This window comes from Anabas testudineus, chromosome 2, assembly GCF_900324465.2.
Source record: "Anabas testudineus chromosome 2, fAnaTes1.2, whole genome shotgun sequence".
Classification (NCBI taxonomy): domain Eukaryota; kingdom Metazoa; phylum Chordata; class Actinopteri; order Anabantiformes; family Anabantidae; genus Anabas; species Anabas testudineus.
In genome coordinates, this window is record NC_046611.1 from 12,124,084 (window position 1) to 12,149,363 (window position 25,280).

Consider the following 25,280-nt stretch of genomic DNA (forward strand, 5'->3'; position numbering starts at 1 on the left):
AAGTACTCTGCTGTTGTTTCGGCCAATGAAGAGCACAGTGTCCGGTATGGGGTTTGGCCCCTTCGACCTTTTCATAGAACAAGAAAATTGACCTCATATCACCACCTGCAGTTGTTGCTCTCAACACAGGTTTTAAAAATGGATGGGTCCGCTTTTGCAGCCATGCATCACAGGACTTGTACAGACTTACAGTACAGAGCAAACATGTCAGATGTCTTGAAATATTTAGAATGAATGTACATTATAATATCATTTTAGTAGATTCAGTTAAAAGATTGATAATTGTATGTTTGTGTTCAGACAGGGAAACCACCCGTGGAGGATCTGTTCTCAGACTTGTGTGATGGACGACGCCTGCTGGAGCTGTTGGAAGGGCTGACAGGACATGGGCTGGTACAGTATAAATACACACACGTAGGCACATGCAATATAGGCAGACACATAGCACATCCACATACACAGAAAAATACCACATGCCAAACTTATGCCAGATTTTTAAAGGAATCTCATCAGAAGAGGATAGTGTGAAGAAAATCCTGTGCAGATGGCCGGTATCTCAACAAGTGCCATAAAAGACAGTAGTCCAACAGGCAAAAATAGGCCTGATAGGTATGTACACAGTCATAATATTTCCTTATTCTGTTTTGGTACTACTAGAAATATTCAGGCAGGTTTATTTTTGAGCTGATCTTAATTAAAGGACCACTTACAGACCCTTCTCACCATGGCAAAATAATAGTCAAATAAAAAGTGCATATGACGATGAGACAAGACAAAATGAAAATGTTAGTTAGTTTCAGTTTCTTTTCGTTGTAAGAGAAAATATGCATCAGTGCTTTTTAGTTTAGTTGACAGTATAGTACAAAGTCATATCAGCGCACATGCAGGAGATCCACTGCCTCATGTATGCACAAAGATAGATAGTGGCAGGAAAAAGTATGTGAACCTTTTCTGCATTTATTTGTCAAGTCAAGAGTATTAACAAATATAATGTGCACATAACTATTAATAACACATCACCAGAGCTTTCATGTCTTTATTGGGAACAACAATAAAAACTAAAGTGGAAAAAGTACTTGGCCACTACAAAAGGCGGATTTTATTTTTCTTAAGCCATGCTGTTGTGTGTTTTGGGTTGTTGTCCAGTTGCATCACTTAACTTCTACAGAGTTTCAGCTGACTTACAGACATTCTCACATTATCCTGAAGAATTGTTGTGATACACTTGGGAATATATCTTCCCCTAAATTACTACAAGCTGGCCAGACCCTGATGCAGCAAAGCAGGTCTAAATCATGATGTTTTTCTCCACCATTGGGTTGATGTTTTCATGATGATAGGCAGTGCCCTATTTACGCCAGATGTAGTGTTGTTTGTTCTTTCCAAATAGTTCAATCTTAGTTTCATTAGTCCCCAAAACATTTTGCCAGAACTGCTGCGGAGTGTCAATGTGCTCCTTGGCAAACTTCAGGCTATCAGCAATGTTCTTTTTGTAGATAGATAAAAATGCACTTTTAAATTGCACACAGTTGTCAAATCTGTAGAACAAAACAGGAAAACTATTCTCCGCTATGTTAAGATAAATGTGAAGTACCAAGAAATGCATTCAATACAATAAAATGAAGTTTGTCAAGTCTTTCCCACCAGTGATAGTTAAACTGTTGGAGGAGAGCTGCCTACTGTCTGATTATAGTTGTTGTACAGGGTGCTGGCCTTCCTGATCAATTTGTTTGGTTTGTTGGTGCCACTGGCTCTGATGCTGCCGACCCAGCAGACAGCTGCAAAGAAAATTTCACTGGCTACAACAGACTGGTAAAAGGTTTGCAACATCTTGTTGCACACATTAAATGACCTAAGCTTCCTCAAGAGGTAGAGTCTGCTCTGTCCCTTCCTGTAAACAGCCTCTGTGTTGCACTTCCAGTTCAGTCTCTGTCTCTGTTCCAGAAGCTGTCACTGTTTCTCCTAAAGTCCACAACCATCTCCTTTTCTTTGTCATATTTATGGTCAGGTGATAGTTTCCACAACACGTTACAAAACAGTCCTCCAGGCCTCTGTAGAGTCGTCTGAGAACTTCTGCAGATGACAGGACTCAGTGTTGTACTGAGGGTCAGAGGTGGAAACCTGAAAGGACAGTCCCCTGTGCTGCTCCTGTGCTGCTGATCACCTGCACATCCCATACAAACTGTGGTCTGTCTGTCAAGTAGTCACTAATCCAGGAGGCTGTGGAGGAGTCAACCTGCATCTTCAGGAGCTTCTCTCTCTGCAGATCAGGCTGGACTGTATTAAAAGCACTGGAGAAGTCAAAAAACTTTATCATTACATTGCTACCTGTTCTTCCCAGGTGTTAGAGAGCTCTCTGGAGCAGGTAGATGATGGCATCATCTACTCCAACCTGGGGGTGATAGGCGAACTGTAGCGGGTCGAATGAAGATGAACATATTGGCACTGGCACGAGACATGATGAGATCGCAGAGTAAAAAGAAAATGCCAGAGTGGTACCCTAAAAGGGCACAATGGCCAAGACAAGAATAACTGTAATGTTTGAAATAACAAATCCCATCAGCTACGGAGAAAACGGCTATGTCCCTTATCGCACGATCAGCAGCTTGGTGCCAGTGATCATAGTAGACCTGTGGTAGCTGATGGACCAGCAAACCTAAAGGAGGTTATAGGCTTGACTATACAGACTGTATAAGACTATACAGCTAAATTAAACCAAGCACATGCCACAACCAAACTTCTGCTCCCACCTTGTTTTTACTTCTGTCCTTCAGCTCTTGTCTGCTTGTTGGAATCCATCCTCCCTCTCTTCCTCTATGATTTGTCCTTCTCTGTATCCTCATTTTTATTTCTCTCTTCTCCTTCATCTAGCTCATGGAAAGACCTTAACATCTTTGTTCATTGTTTGTTACTACCACCTTATTGTAATGGCACACACATACCCTGACACACACTTTCTCCAGCACACACACACACACACACAATCACACACACTTTTATTGTAATGCGACCGTTTGTAGCGCTCATGGATGCCCCTGGGCAAGGTCTGTTTATGCCTCAATAATCTCCTGTCTGGGTTGTGTGTGTGTGTGTGTGTGTGTCACTGTGTGTGTTACTGTGTGTGTGTGTTTAGGTGAAATTGGAGAGAGGATTCTCGCGTGTTCACTCGCTCAACAATGTCAACCGCGCTCTGCAAATCTTGCAGAAGAACAATGTGAGTATGCACGCACTAACACACACATTTGCCTTTATCTTGATGTGATTATGCCTGAAAGTTTAAGATCATATGGGGTTGACTGTATTAATATATATTAAAGAAATCAGTGTTGGACTCAGCAAACAGTGAGTTTAAATAGAAACTGCCTTTCAGGTTTCTCTCCATCTTCTCTGTAGCATGGTTACTATTACACATGTGATCTTTGTCTGATGACCACTCCTGCCTAGTGGGGCTGAATTTGATTTTTCACCCCAGTAAATAAATTAAAAACATTTCTAAATATTCAGTTACAATGACAACAACATAAAGAATGACAGATACACAGGGTCCAGGCCAGAGAGTGCAGCAGGGAAGGATAGAGGTTTGCGAGGCTTGCTCTGGACTCTCCTCCCTGCTTTTTGGTGAGGCAGCCAGGAAGAGTTCAATTATTTCTTCTCATCCTGGATTTATATTTCATTTCTGTTTTCAATTGTGTGGTTTATCTTTAAAAAAAAAGAAATATCACAATAATAATTGATTGTGGTGTGTTGAGGGTTCCCACTTTTATCCAGAAATGATTTTCCAAGACCTTTTCAGTGACATACGATTGGTTTGTCTGAGTGTAAATAACTACACATGGACATACAGCAGGAATAGGGACAAAGCTGAACAAGCATAAAGATACTGTAAAGACAGCATTGGACTAGAATCCTACACTAAACAGCAGTTTAGTAAAACTATGGTGATATGATCTTTCCCTTTGACAGATCCAGCATTTCTGCTTCTTCGTCAGCATAAACTAGTCAAATCAACAGGAAGAGGCTGCTTAGTGCGTGTGACAAATGTTGCAAATGCATTGTAGCTGAGTGTCATCCAAAAAATGTGTGTGTGTGTGTGTGTGTGTGTGTGTGTGTGTGTGTGTGTGTGTGCACGTTGATCCTACAGGTTGAACTGGTGAATATTGGAGCGGCAGACATTGTTGATGGGAATCACAAACTGATCCTCGGGCTCATCTGGAGCATCATTCTCCACTGGCAGGTGTGTGCGCGTACATTTAGAGTATGTCTTTGTGAGTGTGGGTGTATCTCTGCAGAGTTTTCATCGTTTAACAAAGACTCCGATATTACATTTGCCCATTTTTTTTTTTTTTTACAGTCTCAGCATTTTTGTTGTGTCTGTGTTTCATAAAAACAGTGTTTGCTTGGATCGAATGTTCTTTCATTTACCTTGACCTTGATGGGTATTTACTCATCTGACTACTGAGTTAAACAAAAGCCAGCTAGAGCACAAACTAGCGCTGTGCAATCTCCCTGAACTCTAAATTGTATGTAAATCCATTTTACTGTGTAATTGCACTGTGTTCAATCACGCCCATTTAGAAGGTCATACTAAATTTTACAGTGAAAATGAAGAAGCTGTGAGTAAAATGATTGCACACATGCTGGTGAAATGACCTGATATACAGATTACTGCCCAGGAAGCTTCACTTTAACACCACTTATTGCTTTTTCTGCATGACACACAAATTGCATGAGCTGCACCAGTATACATTGTTTTTGTCTGTTGATTAGAAAATGTTCAAGTAGAGCTGTAATACGTTCTACAAATCTGGAAACCGAATATTATACTTTATCCATTATTTATTTTGGATTATTTTACCACAGGTGGACTGTGCTAATCCTGCTGCTATGTATCATCTGCAAATGTCAGTGCACAAAACATTGTGTACATTTAGTTCTGGTTAAATTGGCAGATCTCACTGAGACAAGTCGTTACTGCTGAACCGACACATTTTCTAACAGCCTGATTGAGATATTGAATATTAAATATATGAATTGTGATTGTCTTTTTAACATTTAATTGCCCCAGTGTTTGTTTTTCATTCTTATAAAGCACAGTTCAGGTATTCTACATCATAACTTTGGAGAATAGTACATCCAGCAGCCACATTAATGCGAGTGCAAAAACAGCACTTTTAAGATTCAACTTTCCTTTAATGGTCTTTTTTTTTATTATTGTGTCTTGTTCCCTCCTGGTCTTTTATTTATTTTTGTATTTTTTATTTATTTTTATTTTTTTGCCTGCTTCCTTTCATCTTTGTGCCAATTTCGGAGAGCAACACTACGCCTTCACCGTTGGCTACTTCTCCCCTTAAGCTTTGTTTAAAGTTCAAATCTAATTTATGATGGGCTCCATGTTTAAACTAACTTCATGTAAAGTTGGTAGTTTTAATAGCTTAAATTACAACACATTTTAATTGTATTTCATTCCTCATTAAGTTGAATGGAGGCTAATGTCTCAATCACGCTAGTTTTGGCATAGACTTAATGACGCGATTAATAGCAAAACACAGTTCTATAATGAGGTGTGTGTGCTGGCTGAGTGTGTATGACTGTGGGTAGCATGTGGGCCTGTGTCTGTCTGTGTGGTGTGTGATTATACCTGTCAAAGTCTGCGATGTCCTCGAGGTTATCGTTTGCTTGGGTGTATGTGCGTGTCGCGGTCAGTGTGTAGGTGTGTCATTGTGAGTGTGTGTCTGCACCAGGCTTTGTGTAAGCACCCCTCCAATTAAAGGGAAATTGCAAATTGCATGCAGTGACCTACTCCCAAATGAGTCTCTTTTTTTACCCAGCAGGCCACATTCTATGAGGAATGGCTAACAAACCTGTGGATATGTGTGTGTGTGCGTGTGTAAAAGAGATCTTCATGAGTCCCCTTGCTGGGAATTCACCTCGACACCAAATTACATCGACCTTATTAATAGTTTAGTTGCGTTTGAGTGTGTATGTGTGCAAATTACTTTCCTCTGTGCAACAGTATGTGTTAACTAGAAAACTAGATTTTTTTCAGCAACCTGTCTTTAACTCATCTGTCCAGCCCCTTTTATTCGGTACTCTTACTACTCACCACACGCACACGAGTGTGTGTCTGTGTGTGTGTGACAGAATACAGAAAACACAGATGGTGAGGCAGAGAAGAAGAGTTAAGAGGAGAAGAGAGAAACACAAACTGCTTATTTTGTGTGTATGTGTGTGTGTGCATATGTGGCTGAGAGAAAGGTGAGGGGAAGATATGCATAAGTAATGCAGAACCGGGCAGTGAAAAGTATAACGTCTCTCTCTCCCCCCTGAGCCCTGAACATGTGCTCCGAAACTGTCACTCACAGCTGCCAAAAATCCAGCCTGTGAGGATGCAGCCATATCCACACAGTCTTGTGCATGAATATGTGTGTACACAAGTGTCCTCTGACTGTATTATGTGCACTTATACTGAATGTGTGTTGCCATGTGGCAGCACGGGTGTGTGAATATGCAAAGTAACCACTGACAGGCCACGTCAAAACTTTGCTAGAAAGCTGCAGGTTTTCAGAAATGTGCCTTCGTGGCAATGTGTCATATTAGCATGGCTCTCAATACTGTTTGCTGGCAACTGATACGACAGCCATTAGTTGACTGTATGTGTGACTTGTTTCTAGGCCAGTTATCCCAATACACAATTGGGTTGGAACAGGAATTTTTCAGTGTATTTTGTCACCTAGCCGTCCCATTTCATCCAGTGCTTTTGTGTGATGTATGGCTAACAAATGCTGCAACCTACCTGCTTTAAACATGCACGCATGACTATTGATGTCCTTCTAATGATTTTTATATTTGCCACTGAGAGTTACTATTTGAGCCCAGTCTTGTTGTCTTGAGTCTCTACACTGTTTCCCATCTCACACTACAACAGTCCAACACCTTAAATAATCCTATTGATGCTTTTGGTTGTCTTCATCAGTCTGTGACCTTTGACCTGCAGTACTGCAGTGGCCCCTCAAGAGTTTCCCTTTTATCGACACATTATTCATAAGCAGGGCATTAGCTAGCATGATTCTTTTTGATCTTAGTGACCTCCTGACCTTTCACTTAGCACCAAATTTTAATTTTTTTATCAGTATTTGCCAAGTTAACCTATAACAACCTACTCTTTAAAAAAAGTTCCAAGTTGTAACACCAGTTATCGTTTGTGTGTGTGTGTGTGTGTGTGTGTGTGTGTGTGTGTGTGTGTGTGTGTGTGTGTGTGTGCCTGCGTGCAGGTAAAGGATGTGATGAAGGATGTCATGGCAGACCTACAGCAGACCAACAGTGAGAAGATTCTGCTGAGTTGGGTTCGTCAGAACACACGCCAGTATCCTCAGGTATGTTCCTGCACTATTCCTTGAGTCTTATCATCAACCCACAGGCTGACACACCGGATCCACTGTTACTGTAGTTCTCCTGTACAGTTCTCCTTCATATTTGGGAACCTATATTCCTGTGAAGCCACAAAACAAGTCATTAACCGACTGTGTGTCCCGGTTTAAAGGTGTAGCTTGAATTGAAACTTGTGATGCCCACATAGTGGTTATGAAGTGGAATATTACCAATGCCAAAAACTTAATGTCCTTCTACTTTTCTAGTTGTCTCTGCATCCGTCTTAGTGCATATCTCAAACCGCTCATCAACAGATTTTCATATAATTTGGTGGATAGGCAGGCTTTGAGCCAAGGAATAATGGATTAGGTTTTGGTGCTGATCCAGATCTGGGATTAGTGCCATCAGATGATTATCATTTTATAACCCAAGTATGAAGCTAAACGACTGAGAGACTTGAACCTAACTCCAAAAAACATGTTTCCATGGTTAGAAAACCTGCTCATACACTTAACTGAACTGAAGCCTCAAAGCATATGCTGTCTTGTGGGTGACATATGGCATTTAATGGTTGTTTTTACCAAACTATCTTCAATTTTCACTTACACCTTGGGAGTGTGGTCTTCATTTCCAAATCAAATTGAACATATGATGAATATAATGTCAACATCTGGAAAATGTACAGAGGTATTTGGTATCTAAACTGATTAGAGGGTAAAACCAAAACTTGCATTGCAGGTGAAACACGTATTCTGTCACTCCATTAAAAGTCCAGACTGGCAATTTGAATGTCAAAATATGTCTTTAATTCAATGAAAATGGCACCTAGTATTGGGGCAACGGTTTCAACAATGGGTGTCATACAGCATTCACAGGCAACCGCTTTAATATCCATTATCTCTGTCCTCAGGTCAACGTGGTTAACTTCTCCAGTAGCTGGAATGATGGATTAGCCTTCAATGCCCTCATCCACAGCCACAGGTACTGTAGAACAACTCGTGTCTGTGTGTGTGTGTGTGTGTGTGTTAGCAGAGAAAGACATAATACAAAGCAACAGACCCAGAGGAGATGGGGATGGATAGACAGGACTGTCAAAAGGCTACTGAGGGAGTATTGGTTTTCATTCGGCTTCCTAAATTGTGGTTCAGACGTTTTGTTGAACAGATAAATTTGAAGGTGTACAATTAGATGAGTCCATTATTACTAAGTACTTAGATAAGGAAAAAAGAGAACGTGCAAGAAATATAATAATATCAGATACTAATATCAGATAGTGGAAGCTATAGTAAGCCCGTTAGTGGTTATACCCCAGACCTCTAGGGCCCCCGGGTCTCTGCATGGTAAATGCAAAGATCTGCTTTTGCTGTTTACTGAGTAAAATGAAGGCAGTGGATGGCTGGAAAGTTGCACAGCTAAATATCACTGCACAGCAGAATTCATAGTTGCTGAATTACAATAAAGTAGCTGCAAAAATAAACTTGACTCCATCAGCTAAAGTGAGTTAATTAAACTGCATTTCATTGTTAATACAAATTAATCTGCGGGCTGTATAAAACATTTTTATTACTACAATATCAGCCTTTTTTACTTTAGAGAGCTTTATCTCATTTTAACTCAACATACATTGGGATAAATAGTTTCTATTAGAGTAAATGTTCAATCAAGGATTTGAGGAGTTTATTATTATTATTAATAATATTATTACCTTCACTTATGAGACAGTGTGGATAAATTCAGATTCAGAAGAAATATGATCCCTGTTGATTTCTCTTATGTTTCCACAGACCTGAGCTTTTTGATTGGAGCTCAGTGGAGAAGAAGACGTCTGCGATCGACAGACTGGAACACGCCTTTAATAAGGCAGAACAACACCTGGGGATAGAAAGACTGCTGGACCCTGAGGGTAACTAATACACACACACACACACACACACACACACACACACACACACACACACACACACACACAAATTCCAGGTGTATTACAACAAATGAGCCAAAACCATACATGTTAATTGCCTAATTTGTTGTCATGTTGCGGGTGTTGCCACAGTAAAAGTCGTCTTGACCTGTGAGACGCTAACTGACAAAGAATTAGCCTTTTACTTGCCAGAAAAGTGTTTTGATTGTGTGATAAATAAAAACAAATGTATTTACCAAAAATCTCCGAACATTTCTGGCTCCCATCACCACGGTTACTGCTAACCTGAGATCAGTTTACAGGCTCTTAATCAAAAGGCTGAAAGGGGTGTTGAGCGGCTCTCTGTGATACAGTAAATTGTGCAGTTGTCCTTACACATATGTCTTCAGTTTTAATTGAGTCTAGAACTTAACTGGAGTCCACATGTGGCCAGTTGAATAAATGGTCATAGTTTACAGAGACACACATCTGTTTATATACATTAAGGTCCCACAAGTCACACTGCATGTCAGGACAAAACCAAACAATGAACATTAAGGAACTCTCCACAGTAACATTTTGTGACAAAGACTTGATCAGGACAATGGTATCAAACCATCTCTGAAGCTCAAAGTGGTGTCAGCATGCTGCACAGAGGCTTGTAGTACTCAAGGACAGCATTTTACTGTCCTCGTCTCTTCTCATGACAATTAGAAAGAAACACAAACACCATCTGACCAACAGATTCCCACATTGACTGAGGCTAAAGTCCATCGTGGCTTAAAGTGGCTGAAACAAGTGCGATGTGGTTGTGTCTTTTGGCTCTGGTTAAAAGAGTAAGCGACAGCGTGTTACATTGAATAAAACATGTGTCCAGATGGGTTCATTAACAACAGCAGAGACACCCTAGTTTATATAACACAAGCGTCAGTTCTGATGAGATTCAAACAAGCAATTTTCTTCCACGTGACCCAGGGTTTACTATAACACAAGCGTCAGTTACTGGATAGATCAACAAGCAATTTGTCTTCACGTAGGAATTTATATGTAACATCAAACTGAGCATGTGGCTCAAGATCCTGGTGGACTGCTCATACTGGGCTCTGAGACTAGCAACTCTCTGTGATCACACTTCAGATTTTAGTGGGCATGTGTGTTCAAAACCTTTGTGTTTTGTCTCATAATGCAGTTTGACATTGGCACTTTTAATAAGAGCCGCAGTTTCTGAACATATCAAACATACTGGTTTACTGCTCCCAGTGGTAATATGAACAGAAAGGAGTCTGTCTATTGTGGATTAAAAACTCTTTACTGTGCACTTTTTTCTTTTTGGACATTTTTATATTTATCTCTTCCTTTTTCAGTCTCACCGTCCTTTTATCAACTTTCTCCTCTGTCGTCTGTCTCTCTCCTCTCTGTCGTCTGTCTCTCTCTCCTCTCTGTCTCTGTATCTCTCCTCTCTGTCGTCTGTCTCTCTCCTCTCTGTCGTCTGTCTCTCTCTCCTCTCTGTCGTCTGTCTCTCTCTCCTCTCTGTCGTCTGTCTCTCTCTCTGTCGTCTGTCTCTCTCCTTTCTGTCGTCTGTATCTCTCCTCTCTGTCGTCTGTATCTCTCTCCTCTCTGTCGTCTGTCCCTCTCCTCTCTGTCGTCTGTATCTCTCCTCTCTGTCGTCTGTCCCTCTCCTCTCTGTCGTCTGTCCCTCTCCTCTCTGTCGTCTGTCCCTCTCCTCTCTGTCGTCTGTCCCTCTCCTCTCTGTCGTCTGTATCTCTCCTCTCTGTCGTCTGTATCTCTCCTCTCTGTCGTCTGTCCCTCTCCTCTCTGTCGTCTGTATCTCTCCTCTCTGTCGTCTGTCCCTCTCCTCTCTGTCGTCTGTATCTCTCCTCTCTGTCGTCTGTCCCTCTCCTCTCTGTCGTCTGTATCTCTCCTCTCTGTCGTCTGTCCCTCTCCTCTCTGTCGTCTGTATCTCTCCTCTCTGTCGTCTGTCCCTCTCCTCTCTGTCGTCTGTATCTCTCCTCTCTGTCGTCTGTCCCTCTCCTCTCTGTCGTCTGTATCTCTCCTCTCTGTCGTCTGTCCCTCTCCTCTCTGTCGTCTGTCCCTCTCCTCTCTGTCGTCTGTCTCTCTCCTCTCTGTCGTCTGTCCCTCTCCTCTCTGTCGTCTGTCCCTCTCCTCTCTGTCTCTCTGTTATCACCATCTCTGTTTATTAATTTTTTTCCAACCTCCAACTTTCTCTCATCTACTGTTGAGTCTCTAATTTTACTGCCTACGATCCACAGAATCGATTGGCTAAGTGAAGTCACGTGGGATGGCTTAACTCGCATTCAATTGGCCAATGCGTTCTCGCGTCCACTTAATAACTACCGTAACGATCGCAATAGCTGCGGCGGTTATAATTAAGGTGTCCGCTAGATTTGGAATCAAACGTTCGGTTTGCTCTGTACCTCCGGGTCCGTATGGGACAGTTTCTGGGTCCGGATCCGGACCGCGGTCCGCCTGTTAGTGACCCCTGTCCTAGAGGATACAGAGTTAACCCCAGACCTGGGCGGGAGCCTGCAGACCACAGTCAGCTGTTTGTTGACATGCATGCCAACATGAAGCAGCTTGCTGGTTTATTTAGTTTAACACCTAATATCAATACAACAAGTTTACTTTCTAGTAGGTAGTTAGTTTTCTTTTGGATTTCGAGGTCTCTAGGGATAGCCTCTCTTTTTGCTTACTGTTTGTTTCAGCAGTACTGGTATTCTCCTTTTCTTTCTTTATCTCCTCCCTCTGTTTACCCTCTCCATCTCACTCTGTCTGTTCCTCCTAGTAGAATTTCTCTCTAATTCTTTTCCTTTTCTTGTCTTTGTTTGTCTGTGCTCTCAGGCCTTTGTTCACTCTCTTAGCCTGGAATCAAAGCTAACGTCTCAAATGTTATATTTCTAGGAAGCCATATTTTTAATGCAGCTCTTGGAGTGCAGCAGCTAAACTGTTGCTAAGACATACTCCTGGAAGCCTTTTCTTCTTAAAGTTTTGTCTGACCTAATGTAACTTGGAGAAGCCATATATATATATATATGTAGAATAATCTAGTTTAGCTTAGAGGCAACTGGACTTGCATCAAGTTCTTGAAGACATTACACCAGTCATTAGAAAGGTGTCATCCTAAGTTCTGATGAAGCCTTTCAGATGATTGGTAAACCGTCCCAACAACACCTCTGGGGTAACCTTGACTTGGAAGAGTGAGAATCTTCACAGGCGCTCTCAGTCATATGCTAAATACTGCTGTGAAAGCCAAATATTTTCTGGGGAATCATTTGAGAAGCTATTTTAATCCAAACTAATGACATTCAAACATCATTAGTATCTTTTCACACACACATTTTGGACAGCAGTCTCTGTCAGGACTTTCAATGAGTAGCATCGAGCTAGAGCATGTCCCTAAATCTTAACTTCCAAACAGCCTCAAACAGTGAGGACCAAGGCACAATGAGATACAAACACACACACTGGTAGAGACTAATAAGAATGCACACACATGAACAGTAGTGGTGGTGAAATGATTCATATGAAGATCATGGGACAGAAAACCAGCGATGTGTACACACTTATACACACACTTGCAGATGGTTGGATTATTAATGGAGCTAATGTGTCTTCCTCAAGTAAACAATAACACTCTCAGATTTCACTGTGATGCAGTATTCCACCGCCAGATAAATCTCTACTCTAGATTCATCTATCTATTTATCTCTTTCATACACACCCCTACTAACACACATACTGAATCTATCTTGGCAAGAATGTACTGCAAACACACTCATCTTAGCTACTTTGTGTCTGGCTGTTTTTCTTTTTCATCCCATTTCTTTTCTTCTCCAATCCCTTCTTCCTTTTCCGTTGTTCGTTAGAGTCCTGTTGGAAAAGTTTGTTCAACTGTGTGTTGTTGACTCAATTTAGCTGTTACATACATGACATACAGCAATGCTGTGGGAAATAACAAGCAGCATAAACAGTGAGCATTAGAGAGGTGACATGAAGGCAATCTACTGCGTCACCGTACAGTCTGGAACATGCCTTATGATCGGCCAATGTATTGGCTCGTTAAATTATCAATTATACGTTCAGTCTATAAAATGATAGAAAACAATGATAACAACCTTTGGGACTGTCTGAAACCCATGTTATCATCTTGAAATATGTTTTTTTCACAACCAACAATTCAGATCCCACCAGTACAGTTCTGAGCAGTTTGACCAGAAATAAGCTAGAATTCATTTTTTCCAACATCAGCGTTTGAGAAGTATGGTGTTCTGTCATCTGAAGAAACTTGACTTTTAGGTTCAATGTGGACATCTGCTGAATTTAAGCAGAAGCATGAAAGGCTCTACATGGAAAAGCAAACTCCATTTAGAACTTGCTTGTATATTTAAAAGGACTAAACTTGCTGGAAACTAGCTTTAACTTTTACACCAAAATGTACTTAAGCTAGAAACAGAAGTTAAAGTAAAGTTAAAGGGCCACTACAGAGATTTTGTACGTACCGATTATTAATCAGTTTTATCATGTTATACTTTCTTGTCTACCTTTGTGCTCTTCAGATGTGGCGGTGCCTCACCCTGACAAGAAGAGTGTCATCATGTACGTGACGTCACTGTTCCAGGTGCTTCCCCAAACCGTTTCCATGGAAGCCATTAAGGAGGTAGAGACGCTGCCACGGGCGACCACGGCCAGCATCACGAGGGTGACGACGGAGGAGCATTACAAGATCCAGACCCAACAGCGCTTCTCCCAGCAGGTTAGAAACGCACACATTCAACTTTTCTGCCCTTTTTTAGCTCTGTCTGCTGTTCCTCTCTGCAGACAGTGTTGTTTTACTGCAACAAGTGCGATGTTGTTGTGCTTTTTGGCTCCGGTTAAACCACGGGACACTGTCATTGTTCATGTGACACTGTCATGGTTCATCGTTTTGCATTTTCACTTAAAGATATCTAGATTTATTACAAGTTGTATACAAAAGTAGGCAGAAAACTTACTTAACAGTTTCATTTGTTAATAAGCTGATTCTTAACACCCTTCCTTTTTTTAAAGTTTAATTTACTGTGTACACTTTACATACAATAAATGAGCAAATAAAAATAAAAAACAACTTAACATCTTGTCATTATCCTGTCAGACTTTATAAAACTGACAGCGTAATTTTCCGTATGACTAATGATAAAATTGGGAGAAAATAGAAAATTCACTGCCAGGTCCATCACTCTCAGATTAATTAAGTGCAAAATGAGTTTTAAAATCCATCCCAGATGCAGCCTGTGAGTGAGCTTTTTATTCCAGCAGTACTACTGCTCTCTGTTGCACGTGAAATCCCAAGAAATGTGCAAGAATTGTGAAATAACTTTCTGTAATTATTGTGTCTATTCAAGTCTGATAAAAGCTGTAACATTTAGTAATGCAGCCAACATACAACACTATATGAATTATCCTTTAACTGACAGGTTGTTTTTTTAAGGAAAATAACAATAATTAGCTGTAGAACGTGAAACGTGGCATCCTGTTCCCATAGTAACCTGTGATTGGCGTTTCTGTGGGAACTCATGTTGAATTGACTTGCCTGTCAGTCATAATGGGAGCTCGGGTAGTGGAATGATGACAGTGGCATCTTTACAGCGATTCTTGTCATCGAGTCCATGCTGTGTGGTGTAACTGTTACCATGGCGGCAAAGTGCCATCATGATATGAAGGTGCCATGATTTATTTGCTCTGTATGTGCTGTGTCTACGCTCAGCTGGCACTTTTTTCACATTTATATTCCATTACTTTGTTGTTGAGGCAGCACCCACACTGAAATAATAATACTCGAGTTGACTCTGTAGTATTACGTATTCTACATCTAAAGCACCGCATATGTTTGTATTCTGCATATTATTATCTCTACAACAGGATTATCTAAGCCAGTTACAAAAGGCATCAGCACAGCCTCCCTTCAAACTTTCCACTTTATCAAGTTCGCCCAAATGGTTTTGTGAAATTCCCAGCAGGACACTTTCTCAGTTGTAGTATTTTAAGGAAACTGAAGGGAATGAAAGAAACTCAGGAGACGATCTCTGCTCAGAAATGTCCTCCCAGCTTGTTTAAAATCAGTAATGTATGGTGGCAGACTCAAGAACAGAATAAATGAGAGGAATTCTGCAGAGATTTGCAGATCTTTGATAATACAGTTGATGATGAATGGTTGGATAACAGCATTACTGTTAAGACACTTTCATTCCCGCATCTATAACAGCAATAAAAAAAAAGTGGAACTCTCTCTTTCCCTGTGGTTCTGTAAAATGAATTAAGGTGCTAACGGGCAGCCACACAGGCTCACAAGCATGGTTAAAATGATAAAGAGAAACACTGTTTGGCTTCTATTTTTAAAGATAAATCAGATAATGAACAGTTTCATAGCATATAAACTGTGGCATCACAGACTGAGGGCACGTTTCCCATAGGAACCAGCATTCAGAAGACTATCATTTATATGCTATAATATTATTGTGATTAAGTCTTAATTCTCACATGATTAAACGGAGAACTAAAGCACATTTATGAATAAATTATTAATTATTACAAATATATCATCAATCTTCTTCCCCTTTTTACTGTTCTTGTTAGGGGTCTCCATCTCTACATGTCCTTCACATTTTCCTCTGTCGAACTGTCCTCCTTATCCTACCTGACTGCTTCCATGAACCTCCTCCTTGACTTTCCTCTTCTCCTTCTGTCTGTCGTTACCAACCTTAGCATTCTACTCCACATCCTCGCTCTGCACATGCCCAAACCATCTCAGTCTCACCTCTATCATCTTTGTCTAATCTGAGTTGTCCCACTAATCGACTTGTTTCTAATCATATCCATCCTTGTGACTCTACCTCTTACCTCTACCCCTTGCATCTACAGCGTTCTAGCACCTTCTTTACCATTTAGGCACACATTCCCCATTTCCACCCTTGATGCAGACACACTTCCACCTTGAACCAGTCTGTCATTCCTGCAGTACCTCGTGTAGTACCACAACCCTTCCACCTTCTCTTTACCATGTGTAGCTTGCTTTTGCTTACTTTATTTCATCTTGGCTGAATTTAGTTACTCAAAATCGAAATTTTACAACATCCAATTACAGGAAACAGGTAGGAACATATGAAATAATTAAATTTCAGCTTCAGCTATAACTGTCTTTTCTTTAGCTGAAAGTGCAGGGGTGGTTTTAACTTAAGTCTTGTTTTTTTCCTTTAAAATTAAACACTTGTATTATTCATTATTTATTTTGATACAATAAAAAAGCTACAATATGCAACTTTATGGAATCAATAGCTAGCATGAGAATTAAAATCTATTCACTTTGCTCTTCCCTGCTCCACTATGCTTTGCACAGCACTAATGATATGAGTAACTTATGACTTACATTTACATTTAGATTTAGTCATTTGGCAGACGCTTTTATCCAAAGCGACTTCAAAGTGAGATACAAGGTACAAGGCAAAGTCAGGGTAAGGGTAGAGATCTTACCGCTACACATTATTATAATAAATAAGAAGCTACAAAACCTTTACATTTTAAATATCTGTAAACTGCTGCTTCTTCTTCCTTAAGATGTGTTTCAGAGCCTATTTCTTTTAAAAACAATTAAAAACAAAGTTACATACTGCAGCTTTAATTTTGACTTGACACTCTTTGTATTAACAAACCTAACACTGGCAACAGCAATACGTTTTGCCCCACAAGAACAGAACTGAAGTAATTACCCTCTTAAAATCTTCTGCACACTAAGCAGTAACAGCTTTATGTTCCCAAACCTTATTCAGCATTTATCTAATCAGCATCCATCTGTCCATTCATCCATTTTGTAGTCACATACTCAGGTTAAAGTTTCATAGGTAGCCTGGCAAACAGATGTTCTTTTCCTCACTAACTTCCTCCTGCTTGATTTAAGGGATTCCCAAAGCAGAATGCAGTCACTTGACTGTGCGGAGTTATCAGCTAACATAGCTCATTCTCTCAGTCCCCACCTGACATTTGCCGGTCTCTGAATGAAAATTGACCACTAAATTGAGACAGACCCCCTGAATAAAAGTGCTGTAAAGGAATCGACCAATTCTCAAGTCACAAATTGGATCTAGCAGTTCTGACCTTTTGAGCTAAGTTAAACTGAGGTCAGTGTCATGCTATCGCACAGAATCGCAACACGATGGAGAGAGCTTCCTGAAATAATGGCTGGTAATATTATTATCTCATTCAGTTTAATGGCCACATCAACCCACCTTCATCTGTCTGAGAGTGGAGGGAAACCGCAGGCCTTTTCCTTCTGGGAATCAGAGAGAGAGGATGGGCGGAAAGAGAGACCATAGGAGGAACATAAGAGGGCAAAGAGCATGCAGAGGTGGATATGTAAAGAAGTACAGAAAGACTAAGATGTAGAAGAGGAGGGAATGTTAAGATTAAGATGGTGGAGATGACTAGGGAGAGCAAGGAACACGTCAGATGGCAATAAAACAAGAGACAGAGAGGAAAGACAGGAGGTAAAAAAAGAGTTACTGACAGCAGCTATTATCTACCTCCTCCCTCATCTGTCATCATCAAAGCGGAGCTGTCACCACCTTCTTGCATCAACACCATACTACCTGCACCTGGGGCTCAGAGAGGAAGAACAACTTTTCAGGAAAAAAGGAAGGAACAACTAAGTTTAAACAAACAAACTCAATAACGTTAGCTTTTCTCTGGCAATATTGGAGGTTTCCTGATGCACCAGTTCCCCCTCCATCCCGATATCTGGCACTTGGGAGGAGGTGAAAACCAGTGTGTAAACTGCCAGGAACTGTTTGATGTGGGGCTGGGTCCTCTGCTATTCCTCCTCTACAGCAGAAATGTCTAATCTCCCTTGAAAGAGAGAAGGGGGAAAACAGCGAGGGGTAAAACGGAGGCAGAAGACAGATGGAAAAATGATGACAGGTGAGGAAGAGCAAAAGGAGAGGTGAAAGAGTAGATTGATAGCTGGGGAGAGAGAGCTGAAACAGGGGAGGATTAAACTTTTATGATGTCTCTGCTAGAAAGGTTGACTTGGTTTTAGTGATGCAGCGTCTCACCCTGCTGTTATAGAAAAAGCGGCATGGGAATGCCAAACAAGCTTGAGAGTCAGGCATGAATTATAAGTAATTTGTCCGTCCAAAATAAGAGCTCAGCTATTTGAAAATCTGACAGAACAGTTTGACTGTGAAATCCTGAACTATGCACACATACATTGCCAAGTGGTAAGGGTAGCAATATCTTCCACCATTTATTATTAGACTATATGGACCCACAGTTCCACTAAAGGAACATCTTAAAGCTAAAGCATACAATGATGTTTTTGATCAGGGGGAAGACAATAACGTGCTTCCAGGTTTCTGGAAACAGTCCTGGAACATAATACCCCTGTGCACAAAGCCAGGTTTCATTAAGAAATGCTTACACTATACCCTGTGACAGCTAGTGATTCTTTAGCTGCACTGTGCCATAGGTACACTAACAGTTACCTAGTTTGTTAATGTAAGGCTTGACTTCAGGAACAGAAAATTACTGTAGTTAGTCAAACACAAATTAAATCACAGAAGCAAACGCACTTCATCCTACTGCTCAGTTTGGCTAATTACTTAAGTCTCTATTCTCACCACACAGAGGGATCCTCTTTGGCCCTGCTGGACGGTACCAAGGGAGCTTACATTGGCTAACTTTGTGCTAATATATACTCTAGTTGTTTCTCCTGCCAGCTGTTATACTATGGCTTGATAAAACTGGTACAGGCTGAGTACAGGCTATAGCAGTGTCTCCCTTGCATTAAAAACACAAATACTAGCCCTAATTTAATTCAATTTAAGTGTAGAACAGTGTGATCAGAACTGTAAGTATTCATATAGTTGAATCATACTGAAGGTGCAATCTTCCTTGTGAGGACTCTGGATTGTTTTATAGATTTTAGTCTCATATGCTCTGTTACACTCATTTACATGGTGGGAATCACACGGAAGCATGCTGCATGGCCGAGGCTGCGGCCGTAAGAAACTGTTTCTACAATTGTTGCTCAAAATAACTGGAAAGAGGCTCAGTTGCAGATAGACAGGTGACTTCAGTGATGTGGCTTCATTTAAAAAGTTGAAGTAAAACATACAGGAAAGTGGGTAAGCAACTGGGTACAGGCAATAAGTCGAAGCAAAAAGCACGAGAATATGAACTGACGTGGTAACATGACAATGTGTCAAGTGATTGTGTGATTCTTTGAAAGCTTTTCAATCAGCTTCTGATTGACTGAAAACACCTGATCCAGGTAATCTAAAGTGGGTGGGACAAGGGCAGTTGGAAAACAAGCAAGATAGTGGGTCTTGAGGACCAGGTCTGGGGACCACTGCTCTACCTGAGCAAATGACCCATTTGTAAAATGAAGTATTTGTACAACATGAGAAAAATCTAGGCTTTGCTCCAACCTGCAGTTTCCATTATTTATTTCCGTTTGTAGTTGGTGAGTCATCCACTCACTAAGTATTCTCTTTGATGGACTATGTTATGTTAATGCACATGAAGAGGCAGGACTTAAAGACACAAACACTCCACTCATCTTCTATTTGTAGATTCTCATTTAAAGCATATACAATAGCCGTATGACCCTGAACTTTTTATCATGTATGTAAAACACTTGAAGAGAATGTGCAGAGAAACACAAACAATGTTTTGCTCATAATAACAACAAGGTTAATTTATTTAGACCTTTGTGAATTCAGTGACATCCTGGAGTTTACAACTGCTTATTTTTACATTTAAATTTTGTGAACAAATTAAACTAACAAACAGTGTACTAATTAGTGAGCTTTATTGGGTGCTGGTAGCTGTTTTTTAAATTTTGGACTGGGCCAAACTACCTTTCCCTCTTCTCCCAATCTTTAAGTTCAGATAATCACTCGATAATTAGCTGCAGAGAACTGCGACTTTACAGACCTACTATTTTTGGTATATATGTGAGATGTAAGTGTGATGGATATTGATGCCACAGAGCCTGAAAAAACAAACTGTAAAACTGTCGACTGTCAAACGTAAGTACGAAGAAGCAGGGTGTTGGTAAAGCTGGTGTGTGTGGTGGATGTGTAACCCTGAAAACAGGGTTACTGAAAGCAGCTGCTCAAAACAGCATCAGCTTTAACTCTGTGCTGCTGTATGTCGTTCAATCTGTCCACATCCTCTGGACAAAATACCTGTCCTCTCTGTCTTGTTTTCATGTCTGCATTATCTCTATCTGGGTTTCCATCCAATGATTTTTGTCAATTCTTAAGCATTAAATTCAAAAATCACAGTCCCTTGTTAGAACTACATTTACAAAAATAGAAATTAACCAAGTCCATTTACTCAAGAATTGGCTCTTCTGCATTCTTCACATTCTAAAAGCTATTACTTTGGATGCTTTCAAATGAATTCATGTTACTTTTGCTAAACAGGAAGCACTGTGAACACAGAGTGTTATGACCAGATTATGTTAAATGCTAAGATTTAGTGTAACAATAGTACAAACAGTGAAAAGTCATAAAGTTAAACAACTGACTCAATAACATGAACATGTTTGCTAACATTAGTTTAAATTAGCTACAATAGCTGGTCTTACACTGTGTTTTAAAATTTCTAAACTAAACCTTTCTGTAGGGAACATAACAGCATCTGGACTATATATATATTTTTTTTATTAACATAATTAAAATATGTTGATAACTAACTGTTTTTGTGACTAGACCATTATTAAACATGGTTATATACTGCCCGTCCAAAAAAAAGTCACCACCTGGATTTAACTAAGCAAATAATTAAAAGCCTCCTATTGGATAATTACTGCTTAGACTATTTTAGATTATTTTTCAGCTGGAAACAAGTTATTTAACTCTGACTGATGCAGTGAGTAGCTTCTCATTTCTTAAACAACCATGTCAGAAGACACATCCTGTGGTTGTGGAAAAGATTAATCTGTTTCAGAAGCGTCAAATTATTGTTATGAATCAAGCAAAGAAGACATCTGCGGAGATTGATGAAACTACTAAAGCTGGGTTAAGAACTGTCCAATGGAAGAAGGTCATGTGGTCTGATGAGTCCAGATTTACCCTGTTCCAGAGCGCATCACGGAGGGAAGATGCCCCATCATGCCTAGTGCCTACTGTACAAGCCTGTGGGGGCAGTGCTATGATCTGGGGTTGCTGCAGTTGCTCAAGTCTAGGTTCACCAACGTTATGTGTCCAAAGAATGAGGTCAGCTGACTACCTGAATATACTGAATGACCAGGTTATTACATCACTGGATTTGTTTCCACTGATGTCACGGGTATATTCAAATTGTGAAAGAATGGTTCAGGAAACATGACACATCATTTTTTACAAATGGATTTGCCACCACAGAGTCCAGACCTTAACCCCATTGAGAATCTTTGGGATGTGCTGGAGAAGACTTTGTGCAGCAGTCTGACTCTCCCATCATCAAAACAAGATCTTGGCGAACAATTAATGCAACTCAGGATGGGAATAAATGTTGAGCATTGCAGAAGCTTGTCGAAACAATGCCACAGCGAATGTTGCAGTAATCAAAGCTAAAAGTCCAACAAAATATTACAGTATGTGATTTTTTTTGGACGGGCAGTATATTAGGCACTTGCAGAGTCTTTCTCTAACCATAACCAAACTTCTTTTCTTGTCTAAACCGGACAGAGGTGTGAAGGTGATACATATTGTGTCCTCACCAGACTCCTCTGTTTCAGTTAAATACATTGAGCATTTCATTCATTAAAAAATATCTTATATAGCTTTTGTTCCAGTTTAGCTGTATACAAACATTTTTTAGAAGACAGGGTTGGTTGGTGTTTTTTTTTAGAATTGATAAATTAAAAGAAAAGTCTGTTAAATGTTCCATATTCTGAATTTTTCTCTCTACATTCTGCTGATAATACCTTACTTAGTTTACTTTTAATTAGGTAAAATCAAAATACATATTTCACTATTGCATATTCACACAAATATGATATAGAAACTACATGTAATATACTGTAGAATGGCAAGAAAAACACATTTCTTGGTTTTCTGTATTGTAACAATTTGCATAATTTGTCATAAAACATGATCTGATCTTCATCTAAGTCAAGAGTATTAACAAATATAATGTGCCTAAAGTAATAACACAAAAAATTCTGATCTTTTCCTACTTTATTGAGAACAACTATAAAAACCTCATGATGCTATTGAAAAAAGTATGTGACTGCTGGTTGTGCTCTTGGGGTCATTTTGACGGACCGCCCACGTCTTTGTAGAGTAGTCACAGTCCCAAAGTGTCTCCATTTGTAGATTTTTTGTCTCACTGTAGACTGGTGAATTTCTAAAGTCTTTGACATCACTTTGTAACCTTTTCCAGCTTTAAATAAATCATCAATTCTTGATCGCAGATCCCCTGAAAGCTCCTTTTAGTGAGGCATTCTTCTTGTGCGGAGCAAACTCAAAAAGTTTGTATTGTTTTGTCAGTAACCAGCACCTGACTCCAGTTAGCTTTTTTGAGGTCATTAAACCAAGGGTTTTTATGGTTATACTCATTAAAGAGAGGAAAGATCAAATTAATGCAGAAAACCATGAAATTCCACATGAAATTCCACAAAGGTTCACATACTTTTTCTTGCCACTGTATACCAATATATTATTATAAATATGATATAAACATAAATTAATTTAAATTGTGACACGGTGTTCGATGCGTTTAAGATATCTGTCCCTTCTACAACTGTTGTGGAATATGAGGCCTAGTGCATCAAGTTGTTGCTCTATTTCTTTGTTTTCATCTTCTGAGTATGGAAAATTGCAATTTGCTGAATTGAAAAAAAAAAAAAACCACTTGCCAAAGCATATTTTTTTTAGACTTTCCATTTTTCTTGTAAATGTGTTTTTTGACACGCTGGTGACGGAAATGCACCTAATCTGTATTTTATTTTTTATTTCTGCTGTTTCAAAAGTTCACCTAAAATTAGCTTGACATTTGGATGGAAACAGAGCTTATGTGTGATTATTCATGTTTCCTTTTTCTCTTTTCTGCTTCTCTTTCTTGCTTCTCCTCATTCTCATTTTTCATCATCACTCGCTTCCCAAATAATCTCTCTTTCCTGCCTTCTGCATTTCCTCCACACTACCCCTTCATTTTCTGTTGCCTCTGTATAATTTGTCTTTTGGATCTTTTGCTCTCTATGTTTTGCATTTTATTGCCTCTCTTTCTCTGTTTTTCTGGCATACCTTACTCTCTTTTGCCAATGCTTTCTTCCTCTTTATCTGTCCTATTCTGTCTCTCTCTCAGATCACAGTGAGTGTGGCTCAGGGGCAAGTGCGGAGTCCCTCCCCTCAGCCTCGCTATAAAAGCTATGCCTACACCCAGGCTGCATATGTCAAGTCGCCAGAGCAAAAGAGGAGGCGTTTTACTGATCAGGTCCGCGCCTACATGCCAAGTGTCCATCTGTCTGTGCATGTTTTCACTGTTGTTTTGTCTGCTCTTGTTTGTCTGTGTCATGGAAAGAAATATTGATCGTATTATCATAAATCTCTTTACATACATGAAATTACTTACAGCAGGGTGGGTTTGTTTTATTCAAGCTATTATTTCAATATGTTTCTTTGTCCCTATGACTAATCCCACTTTGAAACTGACAACATGTTCAACAGTGGGATTAGTCAGTCAGCGATAATATCATCACTACAACTTGTGGTGAAGATAATTTTCTAACACAATGTGAAACTATAAGACATTTTTGCATTGTGTCTTTCAGTCAGGCTGTTAATTAATGTTCATGGCTTGAAATGTGGTGAATGACTCACTTCATTTTAATGAGTCAGAAGTGATGCTAATTATGCTTATGGGGTCTTCTTTTTTATTAATAAAACTGGCAGCAGTGTAGGTAAACAACATATTGCATCAAAAGTTGGCAAGTCTTATTACAGTATGGTTATTTGCTTTACGGTGAGTCACAATAGCCATCAGGAGTCATTTAGTTCATCTCAGCATAATGACTAGAAGGCTCTAAAACAGCTGGCATGACTCACTCCAGCTCAAAAATAGTTGTACCAACATCTCGAAAGCTCGCCAATTAACGCATTAAATCTCCAGAAGTGTAAAAACACTGATTATTTAGGAAAGAGTTACGAGCTGTAACAATCTCTCTATGCCAGTCTCTCCAGGAGGAGTTAAATATGATATGAATGATGACATGTTCACATCATATTGTTCAGACTGGAGTGATGAGTATATGAAAAATCACGTTACGTCAGATCTCCTAGATGTACGTCAGAGTCTGATGAGCTGACTAAAGTGTCAACGAACCTTTCACCTTCAAATGCATCATCCAAAATTCAGTGTTACAAGATGTTTTCCTGACTTTTGGGGACGCAGCACCCACCAGCTGATCACCACTGGCTGTCTGAACGGTTGTTACGATGTCATGTTACAGACCTCACTGCCTATGGTTTTCAGATGTTGTCTTAAATTGTTTAAAAGCCTATCTTGCAAATTGTACACCTCTGTTTGTATATTGATTTAACAAAAACATATACAATATGATGATTGTATTAATTACTGAGCTTTAAAGGTGCTGGTAGACTGATTAATGTACGTAGTACTAAATCATTTACCGGTTCACAGCAAGTTCTCAGGATTGACTGGGTGTCAAACCTTGCTACTCTAACAGACATTTCTTTTATACATTTTTGGGAATCACTCTTTATTTCTATGTGACTTGGATCTATTTTGTCAAGAATTGCAGAAGCGTGAGGATCATCAGGTTTCCCTCCTACCTGTCACCATTACACCAGCACATTCAGCACCCTGAACACAGAGATATACTGTAGCGCCTGTGCATCCTCCCACTTTTTTGATAGTTCCTCTGTATTTCGAAATGCTCAGAAGCATTTTCAAAGCTGTCACCCAGCTCTGCGTAACTAAATGTGGCCAATAATTTTGTCTGACTCGGGTGAAA

At 39.9% G+C, this 25,280-nt stretch overlaps 1 protein-coding gene across 1 annotated transcript in view; it reads left to right on the forward strand.

Moving 5' to 3' along the window:
* dmd (dystrophin) overlaps nucleotides 1–25,280 on the forward strand; it is a 240,174-nt gene that overhangs the window by 83,300 nt on the left and 131,594 nt on the right. The window contains exons 3-10 of the mRNA XM_026364224.1: nucleotides 301–393; nucleotides 3,134–3,214; nucleotides 4,142–4,234; nucleotides 7,272–7,373; nucleotides 8,279–8,349; nucleotides 9,153–9,271; nucleotides 13,843–14,039; nucleotides 23,612–23,740. Coding sequence (XP_026220009.1) covers nucleotides 301–393; nucleotides 3,134–3,214; nucleotides 4,142–4,234; nucleotides 7,272–7,373; nucleotides 8,279–8,349; nucleotides 9,153–9,271; nucleotides 13,843–14,039; nucleotides 23,612–23,740 — 885 coding nt within the window. The remainder of the gene's footprint in view (nucleotides 1–300; nucleotides 394–3,133; nucleotides 3,215–4,141; nucleotides 4,235–7,271; nucleotides 7,374–8,278; nucleotides 8,350–9,152; nucleotides 9,272–13,842; nucleotides 14,040–23,611; nucleotides 23,741–25,280) is intronic.